General features: G+C 50.3%; 1 protein-coding gene across 2 annotated transcripts in view; it reads right to left on the bottom strand.

Annotated features, from left to right (window-relative positions):
• Positions 1–17,366, bottom strand: part of KIF1B (kinesin family member 1B) — a 76,202-nt gene that overhangs the window by 24,365 nt on the left and 34,471 nt on the right. Inside the window, exons 15-25 of one of the 2 annotated variants that reach the window (XM_083375536.1) lie at positions 16,908–16,987; positions 16,132–16,207; positions 13,972–14,051; positions 13,729–13,835; positions 13,360–13,443; positions 12,699–12,879; positions 11,440–11,512; positions 2,242–2,344; positions 1,819–1,967; positions 1,290–1,462; positions 10–147 (exon numbers count right to left, since the gene is read on the bottom strand). In XM_083375536.1, coding sequence (XP_083231662.1) covers positions 10–147; positions 1,290–1,462; positions 1,819–1,967; positions 2,242–2,344; positions 11,440–11,512; positions 12,699–12,879; positions 13,360–13,443; positions 13,729–13,835; positions 13,972–14,051; positions 16,132–16,207; positions 16,908–16,987 — 1,244 coding nt within the window. Of the gene's footprint in view, positions 1–9; positions 148–1,289; positions 1,463–1,818; positions 1,968–2,241; positions 2,345–4,958; positions 8,425–11,439; positions 11,513–12,698; positions 12,880–13,359; positions 13,444–13,728; positions 13,836–13,971; positions 14,052–16,131; positions 16,208–16,907; positions 16,988–17,366 lie in introns of those variants that run through there. The other variant, XM_083375535.1, reaches the window with a different exon arrangement.

Genomic DNA, 17,366 nt, shown 5'->3' with positions numbered 1-17,366 from the left:
TCCGCCTACCTCCCAACCAGCTTGAACCAGTGGAATCGGTCGTAGAAAGGGTCGCTGCCCGTCATGGTGCCCTCGTTGTCTTCCTGGGCATCGGACGCCATCTCTCCGGCTCGGTCGTACATTTCTCTCATCTGCTCCAGCCTCTGCCTGCAAAGAGGACGATGATGGCCGAGGGGTCAAGCGAGAAGAGGCCAGATCAAGCTAAATTACGCGAAGGGATTTCGGGGCTCTTGCATACCGTCTGAGGTTGGGCTGGTGCTCACAGAAGCAGGGTGCATGTGTGTGTGTGTGTGTGTGTGTGTGTGTGTGTGTGTGTGTGTGTTTTTAACAGTAGCACCCAGAGGGGTGAAGTGCATCCTGAAGCCAACTCTCTGCCAGTTCTAACAGCTTGGGAAGCGCTAAGGCAGAGGACCCCAACCTTTTGGGCACCGGGGACCGCTTCCGTGAAGAGAGGGTTTTTTCCCACGGACCGGAGGGGGCGTGGTTTTGCACGCTGCCTGCATCCCGTGGATGGGGGCTTTATTTGGGCGGCCCGGTACCGGTCCACGGATCAGGGGTTGGGGACCCCTGCACTAAGGATGGAAATTCATCAAGGAGAGAAGCAACCTAGAACTAAGCAGAGCTTCCAGACAGTGAGGACAATTAACCAGTGGAACCACCTGCCTCCAGAAGCTGTGGATGCTCCAACACTGGAAGTTTTTAAGAAGAGACTGGACAGCCATTGGTCTGAAATGGTACAGGGTTTCCTGCCTGAGCAGGGGGTTGGACTAGATGACCTCCAAGGTCCCTTCCAATATCATCATCACCATCACCATTATTATTATTATTATTATTATTATTATTATTATTATTATTATTATTATTATTATTATTATTACACTTGGTTTGTCGGAAGCTGGCCGAGAATGTCGCAAATGGCGATCGCACAATCCCGGGACGGTTGCAACCGTCCTAAATACACACGCCGCTTGCCAAGCGCCCAAAGTTTGACGGCACATTCGTGGGGATGCTGTGATGGGTCGCGAGTGCGAGTAAGTCCCCTTTTCCAGAGCCCTTCTAACTTCAAACCCTGGCTAAACAAAGTCGAGGGCTACTTGCCTTCGGGGACAAAACAGCCTTTTTTTCAGCTAAAGACGGCGGGTGACGCTGAGCAAGACTTTTCAGGCCTCAGAACCGTAAACGGGGAAAGGCGAAGACTGCCCGGTCAGAGGGGCTTTGAGGGAAAGAATCCAGCCTCCAGGAAGGCTACAGACTGCAACCTGCTTGTTCAAAGCCCTCCCCTTGCACACCTGAGTTTTTCCAGCGACCAGTAGTGAGTAGCGCCGTTCTTTAGATCCTGGACCTCCACCGCCACCACCGTGCGAGGGAAGGGCCACTGGCTGTGGGGCGAGTCCGCGGGCAGCAGCTCCGGAGGCAACGGGGAGTAGAGCGTGTCGGTCAGCAGAACGAACTGGAATTGGACCTGGAAGGATTTTTTAAAAAGGAGAGGTGGGTGTGGATGCTGAGCTAAACAACAGAGGTGTTGTGTCCCCAGCTGTCAAATGTACACTGCTCTTGCATATGGAGGCTCTTGGAAGCCCTCCAGGCAGATGGCTCCTTTCTTCAAACAGCTTGATCTCAAGCTGTCTTTCTCCAGCTAAGATGCGTGGACTTCAGCTCCCAGGATGCAAGCTGGCTGGCTGCGGGAGGGGGGATTCTGGGAGCGGACCTCCGCCCTCCCCTCCCAGCCCCAATCTTCAAGTGGCCAAGTTGGAGAAACGCTGGTCTAGCTGGACCCCGTGATGGGTCGTGGAGAGCCTTCCTCCGACATTCCCTTACCTTCTTTTTCAGCTCCACGCTAATGGCGTTGCCTTCCTTCAGGTAGACTGCGTTGCCCCAGAGCTGATCTCTCAAAGAGGTGAACTGGTGGAACTTCCATTTGCGGAAAGCCCACTGAGCAAGGTCGTACTCATGCTGAGTCCAAGGCACTGCAACAACAACAACAACAACAAAACAATTTCCAAGTCTAATTGGACAAATCAGCCAGCAAAATAAATCGGTGGTGTAGACTGGGCGGGGGGGGAAAAGAAAGAAAAATAAATAAATAAATAAATAAATAAATAAATAAATAAATAAATAAATAAATAAATAAGGGCATAAAATTCAAAGAACGGCCGCAAAAAGTCTCCAGGGTGCAAAAATCCCCTTCTCTCCCTGCAGTTGTTGTTTCCTGGCCCAGCCCGTGTTTTTTTTTCAACTCACCCTCCTCTTCCTCTTCCTCCTCCTCCTCTTCCTCCGTCGTCTCGGCAACCAAGGAGCGGGTCTCCACCTGCTTCTGCAAGGCCTGGAGCTTGCTTTCGTAGTCCTGAAGGGGGACAAGAAGACACCGTGTAGGAGAAGACGAGAGAAGAGTGGGAGAGGAGAGGAGAGAAAAACTACTCCAGGGAGAAACAGACCAGGACGGAGAAACAGGCAGGGAAGACACTGCTGCGTCCACCGGAGATTAGCTGCCGTTTACAGCAACGGGCTATGAATGTAAGGGATGAATCAGGCACTTTTCCTCCAGTTCAGCAAGGAAGAAAATATGGCAAACAGATTTGGCCTTAGCCACCGCCAAAGGCTGTTGAGGAGCCCTGAGTCTTCGGAGAAGGGCGGGATATAAATGGGATTAAAATTAATTAAATAAATAAATAAAAAACTATTCTCCTTTTTTATTTTCCTTTCCTTCGACGGTGGTCGGGACCGACGGGCACCGCGATCCAGGGCGTGCCAATCCAGCCTCAAGACTTTCTCCAGTACTTTGGTTGGAAGAGACAGAGAAGGCCAACCCCGCAGCTTCCAAAGGGAAGGCTTCTCGATCTCAGAACCCATCGACCGCTACGTCAACTGCTAGTTAAGTCTTCGCAGGCTTGCTCTTTTTCTCCGAAGATTGCCCAGCTGAGGTGAGGTTCTTTCACACCCAGCATTGCTCTGAGAGGGGTAGGCAACCCCGGCTCTTTTACGACTCATGGACTTCAACTCCCAGAATTCCTGAGTCAGCGTAGCTGACTCAGGAATTCTGGGAATTGAAGTCCATGAGTCATAAAAGAGCCGAGGTTGCCTATCCCTGGGCTAAGTGTTCGCCGTGTGCCGAGGAAGCCGCGATGGGGTTGGGGTGGTGGTGAAACTCAACGCAAAGATGGCGTCCCCAAACCAGAAGACGGGAGACCGCGTGGCATCTTGAGCGACGCAGTAACCCAGGGCTCCTCACACGTGGCCACTTGTAAGACGTGCGGGCTTCCACTCCCAGAATGCCTCAGCCAAGGCACGGAGGAATTCTGGGCGTTGAAGTCCACAAGTCATCAAAGGGCCAAGTTGGAAGACCCCCTTGCTCTATGTACTCCGTGGACCAACAAGTTTCAGGGGGGGGGGGCAGAGAAAAAAAACCAACGGCGGCGTTAAGAATAAGGAAATCTCTTAAGAACTATTTTCATGGGTGTTTTGAGGACAGCTCTTTGATCCTTGACGGGCAGAAATTGATCCACGGTACGAAAAACCAAGTGTGGGTAGGGAAAGGATTAAGAAGGCAATTTTCCCCAAGACCCTCCAAAAGGCAGCATTTGATCAATGAAAAGGATCGGCCGATTTCTTCTTAATCCAACAGTCCACCGTTTAAGCTAACTCTCCGGATCCACCCAAGATACATTATAGGTCCAAGCTTCCGAGAAAAAGGGAGCTTTTTAGCAAACAACTGCAGTTCGTGAATTTATTTAGGATGGCAGATAGTCCTCCGCTTACGACCAGAATTGAGCCCCAAATTTCCGTTGTTAAGCGAGACCTGTGTTAAGCGGGTTTGGGGGCCTCCCCTCCATTTTACCACCTTTCTCCCCACAGTTGCCGTTAATTCGAACCACTGCAGTTAGTTAAATGGACCTGGCTCTGCCCCATTGCCTTTGCTTGTCGGAAGGTCGCAAAAGAGGATCATGTGACCCACGCACCACCACCCCGTGGGACACAACAGCCGTCGTAAATGTGAACCAGTTGCCCAGCATCTGAATTTGGATCACACGATCGCGGGGTGGCTGCCAAGGTTTGTCAGGGTGAGGAACGGTCCTTAAGTCGCGTTTTTCCGGTGCCGTTGTTAACGCTGAACGGTCAACGAAACGGCCCGTCGTAAGTTGAGGACTGCCTGCACTTCAACGCACGTTAAGGTTGCAAATGAAGCTGAAGAGAGGAACTGGACAAAAGAACCGGAGGGGCTGTTTTAGGCGTGACTAAAATGCCCCGGGGGGGGGCAGATCCTAGGCTCCAGAACCTGGGCTGGATCCAATTTCTTTAGTCCAGCCCTTGACCAATCAATCAATCAATTAAATAAATAAATTCTGTCAACGCCAGGAAGAGCAGTAATCCAGAATGTTATTATTTCAATGGACTTGAACCTTTGCAATGTGTCCATCGATATGCAGTTCATTTCAGGTCATTTAGAATACCAATTTTTGGAGGAGGGGGGGGATATGCAAGAACCACCCAACTTTTTTTTTCCTACAGAACTGCATGTGAAAGTTTAAACTAAGTTACGTCCCTGGAGAAATGGGTTACCGGGCCTGCTACGGCAAAGGGATTCACAATATAAGAACTTGGGAAAAGATCCCAGTGGATCCAGAATCTTACGCCCCCTCCCCTTTTTTTTTTATCGGCTCCCTCTAAAATGCTAGTGTTAAGAGAAGAACTAACCTCTTTCGTTTAAAAACAAACAAACAAAATCAGCTCCTTGGGTTTCCAAAAAGCCGCCATTTGACTCCCCAACCAAGCGACAGGACAGGCTTAATAAGAATTTATTTTATTTTTTTTGTAATTTATTGAAATGACTTGTTAAAAAGCACAAGCAGCTCTGCTTTTCACAAAACGCAGGCTTGTTGTTTTTTTAAAAAAAAAATCATCAAAACCACTTAAAAACAATAGATGGACAGAAATTTCCCCCCCACCCCACCCACCCCAGATTCCATCATTTCACTGGAAGAAACCGTTCTCTTCCTTTCACCTTATCTGTGAATAATCTGAAATTACGCTGCTTTAACAATTAGGAGGAGAAGGCACAAAACGGGCCGAAGAAGAAGAAGAATCCAGCTGAAAAATCTAATTTTGAGGGACACAAACGGGTTGTTCCCTGACAAACTGGGACAGATTCTTTGATTGAGGCCGGTTTCAATCGTGACCATGATAAGGAGGATTATGAAAAGCAAGAACGAAAGGAGGAATTAAAAGGGAGGTTACAGCTTCCTCTGCGATCTGCTGCCCAAACCCTCTTTTCAGCGAAATCACGTTCTTAAAATAGGAGCAGTTTTGGAAGGGGGGGGGTTGGACTTGCAGACCTCCAGCTCTGTGGATTCTACATTCAAATCGGAGTAAAATCAGTGAGATCCAATTTATGAGTTTATGCGCGGCAGTGCAAAGGAACCGAAGGTGACTGGCCTTACACACACACACACACACACACACACACACACACACACACAGAGAGAGAGAGAGAGAGAGAGAGAGAGAGAGAGAGAAACACACACCTGACTTTTAAACCAGATTCAAGGACAAAATCATCCATCACCCAAAGACAACCTCCCCCAGTAGGGTGATACTTACCGCTTTTGGGTGGATCTGCTCAATTAATCTCCCCGGAGATTAATCTCGCTTGAGGAGGAGGCAATGCGGGGAGTGGGAGAAAGGAAAGTGAAATAAAATTGAGAAAAGCAGCGGGGCAAAAGACCAAGGATCGCCAGCGCGCCTCTCGCCGCCAACATTTCCCCAGCAATCTCAGCTTCCCAGCCGTGCAACCGGAGAGACCCAGATTCTCCTCCTTAATTCTCTTTTACCAGGGAGAGAGAGGGGTGGGTGGGGGTGTTGCAATTTACATTCATCTCGTCTGAATGTGAGGAGCCTCTATTTTTGCAAAGAGCTCAACTCTTTGCAGGGGCTGCCCCAAAGAAAAGGGTGTGTGTGTGTCAAGCTATTCTCCAAAGAAACCTGAAGGCAGGACAAGAAGCAACGGATGGAAACTAGTCAAGGAGAGAAGCAACCTAGAACTAAGGAGAAACTTCCTGACAGTGAAGACGATTAACCAGTGGAACGACCTGCCTCCAGAAGCGGTGAATGCTCCAACACTGGAGGTTTTTTAAGAAGAGACTGGACAGCCATTTGTCCAAAATGGTATAGGGTTTCCTGCCTGAGCAGGAGGGGTTGGACTGGATGACCTCCAAGGTCCCATTCCAACTTTACTATTATGATTTATGTCAAATCCCCCCCCCAGTGGGACCCTCGGAAGAAACCAGCGCAAAAGGGTCCAACCGTGTTCTTTTGGAGATCTGATTCCTGGCCAGTCACATGAGTCTCTTCCTGTTGAACTCCAAAGCAGCAAAATCTGCTCTTCTTGATGATATAACACCCCTCCCACACACACACACACACACAAACACACCCATATAACACAACTGGGAGGGAACTTTAGAGGAATCAGCTGTCCCGTCTTAATAATCTGCCCCAGTTCAAAAGCTGGAGGGGTGACTTTCAGAGGATTCTGAAAAGGGAAACACCCCCCCCAAGAGGTGATCTGGGAATAACGATCCACTTCCGCTTGGAGTGGGAAGCTTTGTGGGTGGGTCTTGCCGATTGTCCAAAGACGGACGCAAACGCGGGTTAAAATGTCCCCGTTTGCGTCCATTGTTTTCCCCCCACCCCTTAAAAAAAAAAGATGGTAACGCTGACAGCTCCCAAACTGACACAGAAGCCAAAGTAAGGGATTTTCCACAATTAAAAAAAAGCAAACAGCAACCCCCCCCCCAACCAAGTGTTTCACAGACGGGTAGGAAACGTGGGATCTTGTGCTTTGCGTGGGTCGGTCGCCCACGCCAAAGGTCCTCTTGCGAAGCCCAAGCTCGGTTGTTTGCAGACGCTGCCCACGTCCCTCCCCCATCGTCCCTCCCTTCCAGGAGGGCCAAGGACCCAGCGGCGGGAGAGTCAAACCGTGGTTTCTCGGCTGGCTTTGAGGTTCGGGGCGGAAAACTGGCGCCTCATGCGGGGTGGGGTGACGTACTGGTTGCAGGGGCTCGGCCGATCGGCCGGCCTGGTACGGCTCTCCGGGCTGCCGTGAGCGCCGTAAGACTGCCAGCGCTGGTGAAGGTGGCGCCTCTGGTGGAAGGCCTGCGGATCTTGGGGTGGGCCGGTGCCCGGGACGGGCGAGGACTCCGAGGAGTCCGACAACGGGCGCCGGACGCCTCTCTGCTGGCCATTGAGGGAATGGCTTCTCCAGCGCACGGGGGCGGAGAGGCTGGGCTGCGGCTTCAAGGGCTGCCTCTTGATCTGGATCCGATCCGGAGCCTGCTGCGGCCCGGGCCCGTCCCAAAGCGGGCGAGGCTCCTGGGGGTGCGCCGGGGCTTCGGCCGGCAGGCTCTGGAGCTCCCCGGTTTTTTCCGTCCCCTTCTTCTCTTCCTCCTTGGGGATTCTCACTTCGATGACCTCGCTCTCGGTGATGATGATGTGGGTGCCGGGGCTCCAGGAGTTGCGGTGGGTGGGGTTGCTTTTGAAAGGAAAACGGGGCTTGCGGTTCTCCGGCGGGATGAAGCGGTGCGGCGCGTTCTGCCGGCGCAGCTGCTTGGCGATCTCCTGCTGCTGCAGGTTCTTGAAGCGGATTTGCTCCTGCCTCATCCAGCGCAGCCGGCCGCGCCGGAAGGCAGGGTCCTCCTCCATCAACTGGGTGACCCGGCCCTCTTTCTCGCAGCCGCCCTCACCCTCCTCGCCGAGGTTTCCTCCTGGGCTGAGCAGGCCGGGGGCCGGTTTCGTGGCGGGCAGCCCTTTCGGTGCCTGGGAGCCCATGAGTGGCAACACCTTCTCCATCTTGAGCATCTTGTTCCTCAGCAGCTTGATCTCTTCGTCCTTCATGTTGTTCTGCTTCTTCACCTCCTGCAGGATGTCTTCCAGCTTGTCGATGTGGACCTTGAGGTCGTCCACGTCGGCCGTGCCTTTCCCGCCGAGCGGCAGGTCCTCGATCTTCTCGTCGCCCGCCCCGACCGTGTCCCAAACGTCCCGGGCCACCGCCCGCCACGAGTCGCGCTCGTTAGGATCCTTCTTCCCGTACAAGCTGCAGAGTTCTTTCATCTTCACGATGGCCAGGGCCTCGATCTCTTGCCGGCTGTGCCGGAAGTCGTTCAGGGCGACCTCGTAGCAGATCTCCTTCACGGCCTGGATCTTCAGGTCCGAAACGGTCACCCATCGGGAGTCCTTGCTGAGGCGCCGGCGCTGGGGGATCTGGTACATTTGGATGGGCTCTCGCTTCTTCCCGCTGCTGGGGAGGCCGCATTTTTTAACAATGGTTTGCAACTTGCTGGGGGGCAGCTTCTCTCTCAGGGAAGTGATCAGCCGCCAGCTCTCCTCGCAAGATCGCTTGTCCGAGTCATCCCCACTATCAGAGTCCGCGTCCTTGGGAAGACAAAAACAATCGAGGGGTGGCCCCAAAATAAGCAAAATTAAAATTTGGAGAAAAGAAGGGAAATTCTGAACAAAGAAAAAAAAGAAAAAAAAGAAAAGGACGGCTCAAAATTAGGGGAAACGATTTTGGGGTGGGGGGGTGGGGAAGCAAAAGGAACAAAACGAAGGGGTGAACGTCTAAACTGGAGTCTTAGGAAAAAAAAAACTAGCCCTAACGGTCTTCGGTTAGGTTTTCTTTTAATTCCAGACATATCTTAAAATTTCGTGGGATTTTTAATTCTCCTCCGAGAGAATATGCCGAGGCTTTTCCCCCAAAGTCCAATCAATCCAGGTGAAACTCGTTACAAGAGCCCAAACCAAGTACCTGCAGAGAGGAGGAGGTAACTCTTCGTGCTAGCGATGTGCAAAAACCCGTCAAACATTTTGGCCTGGTTACAGCTGCCAAGTTATTTCATTAGAGGGGGGCTGGGTGGGGGGCAAAAAACCAAAAGAGACTCTTCTCTCCCCGAGGAGCGACAGGCGACAAGTCATTGCAGAAGGATCAGACGGACAGCCAAGGTTAAGGTGGAGTTAACGCTGGGTTAGTAAAGTGCCGGTAGACGTGGTTTCAAAGATTGACAGTCCGGTCAAACTAAAAAAGCAGCCAGAAAAGGGTTAGAGAATCCGAGACAAACCAGTTTCAGAAGCAGCCACGAGTGTCGAGGTTAGAAACAGTGGTCAGAATGGGGGTTAAAATGTTGGACGGAGTAAACCTAAGTTAAAATCCACCTTCAATCAATAGAAATTCCCCCGGGGTGACCTTGGGGCTTCTCTCCACCCCTCTCCTATCTCACAGGGTTGGAGGGAAGAAGGCCACCCGTGCCAGCTGGAGAAAAAGTGGGTTACAAATCTGACGAAGGAAACGATACAAACGCCACCACACACACAAAAAAATCTTTATTTTGTGTTTTTGTTTTTTAATTTTGCCAGCAAAATAATAATAATAATAATAATAGCTGGCCACGCTGTTTACATTTGCCAGCGATCCTCGGATTAAAGGCTGACGCACCTTTCGGTTATTACAAATTGTCCTAAGGATGCCCAAGATTGATTTTTATTTTTATTTTTATTTTTTAAAAAAGGGAATCCCGTTAAGGTTTTTCTACCGCTCCGCATCTCACTGGCATGCCTGAGAAACTTAAATGAACCGACTGGTAAAGCTAAGGCTGCCCGTTGCAAACTTCATGCTTTTTAAAAAATTATTATTATTATTTTGGCAGCCACGTAAAATGCTTCTGTATTAATAAACTTGGTGAGAGTTAAGAAAGACACTCCAAACAAACTTTTGAGTTAATTTTCCACAGAGGTTCCAACGATTATTCTACCGTGCAGGCGAGATTGAAATCTGAAGTGTACTCGTTACGGGCTCGGAGTCTGTAATACTGACCTGTTTGCCAAAGAAGGTATTCCCCGCCAACTATTCCCTAGCCCATACTGCACAGCATTCTCAAAACCCCAGACTGCCAGAAACTGGTGCCTGGGGGGGAGGGAGGCTGAATAATGCTGAAAGGAGGGGGATGTAGGAAAACTGCTCCGTTGCCATGAATCATATTCCATGGACAATTAGGAATTGAAACCCTCTGATTGAGGTATTTGGGCACTACTGCGTATCTTTTTATGAAACGCTTACGTTAAAAATAAAAGAGCTACAGCCACATTTTCCACTAAAAGGATGGTCTTCGGGGGGGGGGGTGTCCATGTTTCTCAAATATGCAAACAGGATAATTAGATACTTATCAAAGTGGGGGGGGGGGGAAGAACCACTTTCTAAGGATAATCCAAGAGACTACGGGTAGTACTTGACTTATAACCGTTGGTTTAGTGATCATTCGAAGTTACCACGGAGTGTCCATTTTTCACTCTTACGACCACTGCAGCATCCCCGTGGCCAGCTGATCAAAATTCAGACGATTGGCAACTGGCTCGTACTTACGACGGTCGCAGCGTCCTGGGATCACGTGATCCCCTTTCGCCACCTTCTGATGGGGAAGCCAAATAGCAAGAGCACCGAGACTCCACAGTGCTTGACAGCCCTCACTGAGCCTATGCCCCCCATCCAAAAACCTGGGTCCTCATTTTACCGACCTCGGGAGGATGGAAGGCTGAGTCGACCTCAGGATCGAACTGCCGGACAGGATTGAACTGCCGGCGGTGGGCAGAGTTTAGCCTGCAATCCTGCATTCGGACTGCCGCAACCCCCCCCCCCCCAGGGGCTCTTCAATATCCGCTTAACAACCTTGTTACTAACTGGGTTGTTAAAACGGCAGCATTTCACTTAACAAGAGGGGCGAGGAAAGTCATAAACCGGGGCCAAACTCTCTTAACAACTGTCGGGCTCAGCAATGGAAATTTTGGCCTCCGTTACAGTCGTTAAGTCGAGGACTATCTCAAGACGCTCTTTGCGCAGGCTAGGAATTGGGAAGGTCAATTTTTTTCTTTCGTGGCTCCCTCCTCATCATTCTGTTTGGGGGAGACGAGGAATTTTTTTTGGTGATTTTTGGTGATTTTGCCAGCCCCCGTAGTCTCCCTCCCCTCCCAGGCACATTTCTCTTTGCTAAGGATTCAGATATTCCATGCAGGGCAAAGGCAGCGAGATTAAAGGCATGCATCACCCACAGCCATCATTCTGGAGATCCCGGCAGGCAAAATGAAGCTAGGCGCCTCTCTCCTCTGGAGGACCCAGTTGGTGACCTGGAGAGACACTCTCCACTGTGATTTCAGAGAGGTCTGGAATTGGGTGTGAGGTGCAGAGGAACAACAGATCAACCCCTGGGCCTTTTTTTAAATTTCTGTCTGCCGAAGGAGCTGAACCTGGTGCAGGTTGGAGAGAGACCAACTCATTGGATGGCGACCGTGTCAAACCGAAATAGCACATTTAACAAACAGGCAAAGGGGCGACTAGTTCTGGGCACTAAGCAGAGAATCTCTCTTCAAATTGGCGAGGGGGACGAGGGGGGGGACACTTACCAGCCTCTGCTGTTCCAATAAAAGGTCGGCTTCTTCTTTCTCCTTCTTGTACAGAATCTCCATCTCTTGAAGCCTGCCGAGAGAGGACGGGAACTGCTTAGAGAGGGAATCTTCGACGCGCAACCGTTAAGTTTGAACCAACGTTCGAAGTTGACGGCCGTGCCGAAAGCGGACGTGACTTACAACCGGACCACTGCAGCATCGCTCCCCCCCCCACACACACACGGTCGCATGATCAAAACGTGAGCGCCGGCTCGCTTTAGCAGCAGGAGCCTGGCTGAGCAGTTCTGCTCCAAACTGCAGTCGTTAAGCGGAGAACTGGCGGACGCATGTGATTTCCCGCAAAGCCTGAGAACCTTCCTTTGGGATTCGACAAGATGCTCCCCTTTTCAGACTATCTTAACAAATGATCTAAAAGGGGTTCGGAGGGGGGGGGAATGTCTACGGCTAAATCGCCGGCTGGGCTGAACAATTCGGGGAGATGGGGCTAAAGCTGTAAACTTATTTCTTGAAGGGAAGTGTTCAAAACTCTTCTAAAATTGCAGAAGGCAAAGTTCTGGTAAGAGAGTGTGAAGCTGCATGAACAGAGGGAGCGAATCAAGATCACGTGAAGCATTAAGACCATTTTGCAAAGCCTTGGTAAGGCCACACTCGGAATACGGCATCCAGTTTTGGTCGCCAGGATGTAAAAAAAAAGATGTTGAGACTCTAGAAAGAGTGCAGAGAAGAAGAGCAACAAAGATGATCAGGGGGACTGGAGGCTAAAACACACAAGGAACAGTTGCTGGAATTGGGAATGTCTACTTTAATGAAGAGAAGGACGAGGGGGGGACATGTTAGCAGCCTTCCAATATCTCAGGGGCTGCCCCAAAGAAGAGGGAGTCAAGCTATTGTCCAAAGCACCTGAAGGCAGGACAAGAAGCGACGGATGGAAACTCATCAAGGAGAGAAGCAACCTGGAACTAAGGAGAAACTTCCTGACAGTTAGAACAATTAACCAGTGGAACAACCTGCCTCCAGAAGTGGTGATTGCTCCAGCACTGGAAGTCTTTAAGAAGAGACTGGACAGCCAGTTGTCTGGAATGTATAAGGTCTCCTGCTTGAGCAGAGAGTTGGGCTAGATGACCTCCAAGGGTCCTGTTATTCTGTCTTTTTATCTATTGCTACGAAGGCGGCTTGCATGAGGTTCCAGTTAAAAGGAACCAAAACGCTCTGCTTCCATTTTTCACGGGTGATAATGCAAACTGAAGTTCGCCTACCTTTTTTCCATCTCCTGCTTCATATCGATTCCCTGCTTCTCCAGCAATTCTCTCTGGGCAAAAGTCCAGTCCACGGGTTCCGAGGGGGTCTCAGCCGAGGGCGTCTTCTCTCTTTCGGCTCTTGCCTGCTCAGGGTGGTTGAAGCGGAAGACGTGGTTTTTGCCCATAATAATGCGGTTTCCTGGAAGGGCAGTAAAAAAAAAGAAAAAAGAAAAAAAAGAAGAGATTGGCCAAGAGTCCTTTCGGGAGAAGGACAAACTCAGGACTAATGTCTTGGCGCCGTTCGGCATCCTTCCTAGGACAATTGTAATCTGGAGCAAAAGGAAGGGAAGTTGATGGGAGCGCGCTTGGTAGACCTGGCTGGGGAATTCTGGGAGTTGACGTCCACCCATCGCCAAGGTGGAGAAGCGCTGGCCTACACGCAGAAGGGCCTCGATTCAATGCTCAACGACTTCCGCCGTGAAAAGGTCTGGGCAGCTTGCAAATCTCCTCCCAATGAGTAGGCAAGGCCAACGATTGGGGACTAGACAGCCCAGCACCACAGCTGGGATTTTTTTTTAAAAAAAAAAAAGGGGGGGAGGTCCTGAGCGTCAAACGAAGCCAGACGGTCAGCATTCAAGACACACGCGCCCTCATGAAGGAAACCAAAGACATTGTTTACCTGAACGCAGTTGGACCGGCTGCACCACCCTCTTGCCGTTGACGTAGGTTTCGGACCATTCGCACGGTTCCAGACTTACGATCACTGGAACGAGAAAAGGAAACGCTTGTGAGTCACCGTCTGAATTGCTGAGGAGAGATCCAACGTACGTGAAGGAGAAGAGTTTGGGGAAGCTGGCAAGGGGATTAAAACAGCGCCCGCCCAACCCCCACAACTCCCGGGCCGTGGCCCGTTTGGAACTGGGCTACCCGAGTCTGCGAAGCTGAGCTGCGCGTGCGCCCGCATGCGTTGGCCAGCCAAGTTCCCAACGGGCCGCTGCCCAGTGTTGTGGATCCCTGGTTTACGATACTCCACCTCCTCCCTGCTTACCAGTGCCGTTGGGGTTCCTCTCGCTTCGGAAGATGCAGTGCTCCTCTTTGATATGAGCTCCGCTCAGGACGATGTCTTGGCGCCGTTCGGCGTCCGCCTGACCCACCCTGCGAGCGAAAGAGAGGATTTCTATCCAAGGCACGGCAAGCCGTTTCTACAAAACAGGGAAAACCCATCGGCTCCGGCCCACCAAGACAATCGATCCAGATGGGATCGAAAGCAATTCGGACCCTGCCCGCTTACCTGGTTATGCCGTCCTTGATGTAATAAAGCAGGCACTCCGACATCAGGGGATCCTCGTTCAGGTTGACCAGGTGAGGGGTCTGAAACAAACACGGCGCTGGCTTGAATTGCGCGCCCTTTTCCCCCACCAAGGCTTCTCCCGGAAGAGCTGGCAGTTTCAAAATCCAAAGCTGCTTTGCCCTCCCAGGAGGAAAGCCAATCGGTTCTCGGACGGACGAAGTGGTACTGCCGTGCGGAAAGAGAACGCCGATGGAAGGCGGATATCGGCGGCTCAGGTTGCAAGGAGGGGCTCTTGGCGCGCCCGGAGCTTTTGTCGCTTCCTTGCGGACGTCTCGTCACCCAAACTAGACGAAACGTCATCGGTGATGAGGTTACGTGTAGTTTGGCGACGAAAGGTCTGCGGGAAAACAACCAAGGACTGGCTCAGAAAGGGAACAGTATCATAGGAAGAAAAAGAAGAAGAAGAATCTGTTCAGAAGCATCCAAAAAAAAAATCTTTACGCTGTGGGCTAAACGGTACTTATTTTAACATGTATTTATTTGAAAGGAATATGTTTGGTGAGTGACAGCCAGGGATAGCGTGTCTTTTAGATCAGAGGACCCCAACATTTCGGGCACCAGGGACCGGTTCTGTGGAGAGAGGTTTTTCTGCGGACCGGACCGCATGTGGTTTTGCGTGCTGCCTACACCCTGCAGATGGGGGCTTTGCTTGTTTGTGCGGACTGGTTGCTGGCATGCCGCGGACCGGTCTTGGTCCACGGACCGGGGGGTTGGGGAAATAGCTGCCCATTTATTTGCCTTCTCTCCCCTCTTTCTATGAGAAATACCTAATTCTTCAGAAAGAGAGCAGGAGCTGGGCAGGATGGAATGATTTTAAAAAGCATTTACTGGACACTTTCATCAGGGAATCAAAAAAAAATCAGGAATGGGTAGATTCATCTCCTATGGAAATAGCTCAATGGAAGGAAAAAATGCTCTCGTCCAATTTGGCCGGGAAAAAATAAAATTGTGGAATTTCTCCTTAGCAACGTCCGCAGAGCAAGCGTTTCACAGACTATAGAGATCGCCCGGGCTTTCCAATCGCAGCTCTGCTGGGAAGGATCTATTTGCTACAAAGGTTCCTAATGGGATCTAAAGCTACTACAGCTGCTCAACCAACCTTCTTCGGTGAGAACACCCCACTGGAGCCCGCCAACAAATCACAAGGCCTTGGTGTGAATATCTGGCCAGTGAGTGCCAGTAAAACACAGGAGGAAAAACAAAATATTAGAATAGCAACAGAAATAGGAACTTCACCCTCCAGACTCCCAACAGGCTGCTCCAGCTTGTAAACTAGGGGCAGTTTCTCCTTGGCTACACGTGCTACAAAGGTACAAGAGCTGAAAGGAACAGATGACCAAGTTTTGTTTGTTCGTTCATGTCAGAAGCGTGACAATTGAAATAAGGCACACTAGATATGACATGACGTTTCAAATATAAAACACAAGATTAAAATCTGTACAAGCTAAACAGACCTTGCCCCGAAACCAGCAACGTTAATTACGTTCTGTCGCGCTGCCCAACGAGGTCTTGCAAGTGTACAAAGGGCAAGAATACACATGTCTGGCTGTTTGCGCGTCACCACAATCGCACAGGGCAGAAGCCACCGGATAGATAGCCCCCATTTGTTCTAAGTGTCTCTCTGTTGCACCTATGCTAGATTTACCACTGAGAGACAGGGAGGTAACAGCTAACCAGGATGGATGTAAAGGGAAAGGAGGAGAAGCACGGATTCCTCTAGTCTACTTTCACAAGCTGACATCTCTGCTGAAGCCTCTACGTCGGCACAAAGGCAAACCTGGCCAACCGCCAAGGAATCCGAAGAGTCATCAAACAAAGTTGACGATCTCCGAGAGAAGATCTACAAAGGGAAATGCAGACGATGGGAGAAAGAGGGCTTGTTTCTATATTCAATAAATAAAATAAATGTTTCGATATCCAACCTACGGAAAAGGGGACAGGCTTCTGAAAACGATTGCTTTTAATCGGTACTGTGGTTTTAACTTAGGCCACACCTTGAAACCCCACCTCAAGCGGCGTGTCAGTCACGGCGCTGCCGTTTCTGAAGAAAAGCACCGAGCAGATGGTTGGGAGCGGAAGCCGTTTTGCAACGCAACCTACCTTTTTCGGGGAGAAGACGCCAAGGGTGCCTCCGTCTTCTCGGATGGCGACTCCCATCTCAGCTAAGAGCGCTTCTCTGTGGAGAAGGGACAAGAGGTTGTAAAGAATTCCCCGAAACACGCTTAAAATTCCGTTCCTAAGTTTGGGCAGAGGTGGGCGAGAGGCATTTAGTTTTTATTTTGAGTGTGGGAAATTGCACTGCGCAGAAAGAAGAAGCAGTCAGAAAGAGACAGCATCATGAGACGTGAAGCAGAACGAAAGGCATTTTTAAAATTTCCCAGTTCTCTTACAAAATGGGGTTTTTAATTCTAGGGATGATTTAATCTTTTTTAATTTGTTTTCAACTTTTGTATTGGTTGTTTTAAATGCCCTGTAAACCGCCCTGAGTCCTTCGGGAAAGGGCGGTATATAAATTTAATAAAATAAAATAAATAAAAATAAAATAAAATAAATAGATTTTTGATTAGAAATGTGGTGGGGCAGTGGCTAGAATGCAGTATTGCAGGCTAACTCTGCCCGCAGGCTCAAGGTGGACTCAGCCTTCCACGATGCTGAGGTTGGCAAAATGAGGCATAACCAGGCACCCATGCCTGGCTGAGGAATTCTGGGAGTTGAAGTCCACGAGTCATATGCGGACTTCAGCTCCCAGAACTACCCAGCCAGCACAGGGAGTTCTGGGAATTGAACACCCATCTTCGAGCTGCTAAGGTTGAGAAACACTGCTCTAAGGTAATGAGCAAGGTGGGGGGGGGGGTTGGTTGTGGGGGTTTACTAACCTCTCCATCCTAATTGCTTCGGTCTTCCTCAATTTCTCCTCCCAGGTTTCATTCAGCTCTGCAATGATTTTCTCAGATTCCTGGGGGTGGGGCGGAGGAGGAGGAGGAGGAAGAGAGAACGGAGAAACAGGGTCACACAAGACAGAAGAGCCGTTTCGTTCTGGGCTCCTCGGCGCAACGAATTAAAAATCTAGCCAAATCTAAACCCGAGAATGGTCAGCGAACAGACCGATTCTCTGGAACCCAGAAATCCCAAGCGTTTCCGTAAAGCGTTCGATTCTGCGGGGGATCCCGCCAGTTTCAACCTATATTTCTTCCCCCCCCCCCCCCCGTTTTCTTTCGCCTAAAGCCCTAAATTGTCCATGCTTGTTTACAAAGCCAACGATTTTTTTTTGCAATATCCTTTCGATCGGGCCACCGTCTCTTAAAAAAAAAAAAGATCTGCAGCAGAATCCCATC

Source organism: Vipera ursinii, assembly GCF_947247035.1.
Source record: "Vipera ursinii genome assembly, chromosome: 17".
Lineage (NCBI taxonomy): Eukaryota > Metazoa > Chordata > Lepidosauria > Squamata > Viperidae > Vipera > Vipera ursinii.
This window is presented reverse-complemented; position numbering and strand designations above follow the sequence as displayed.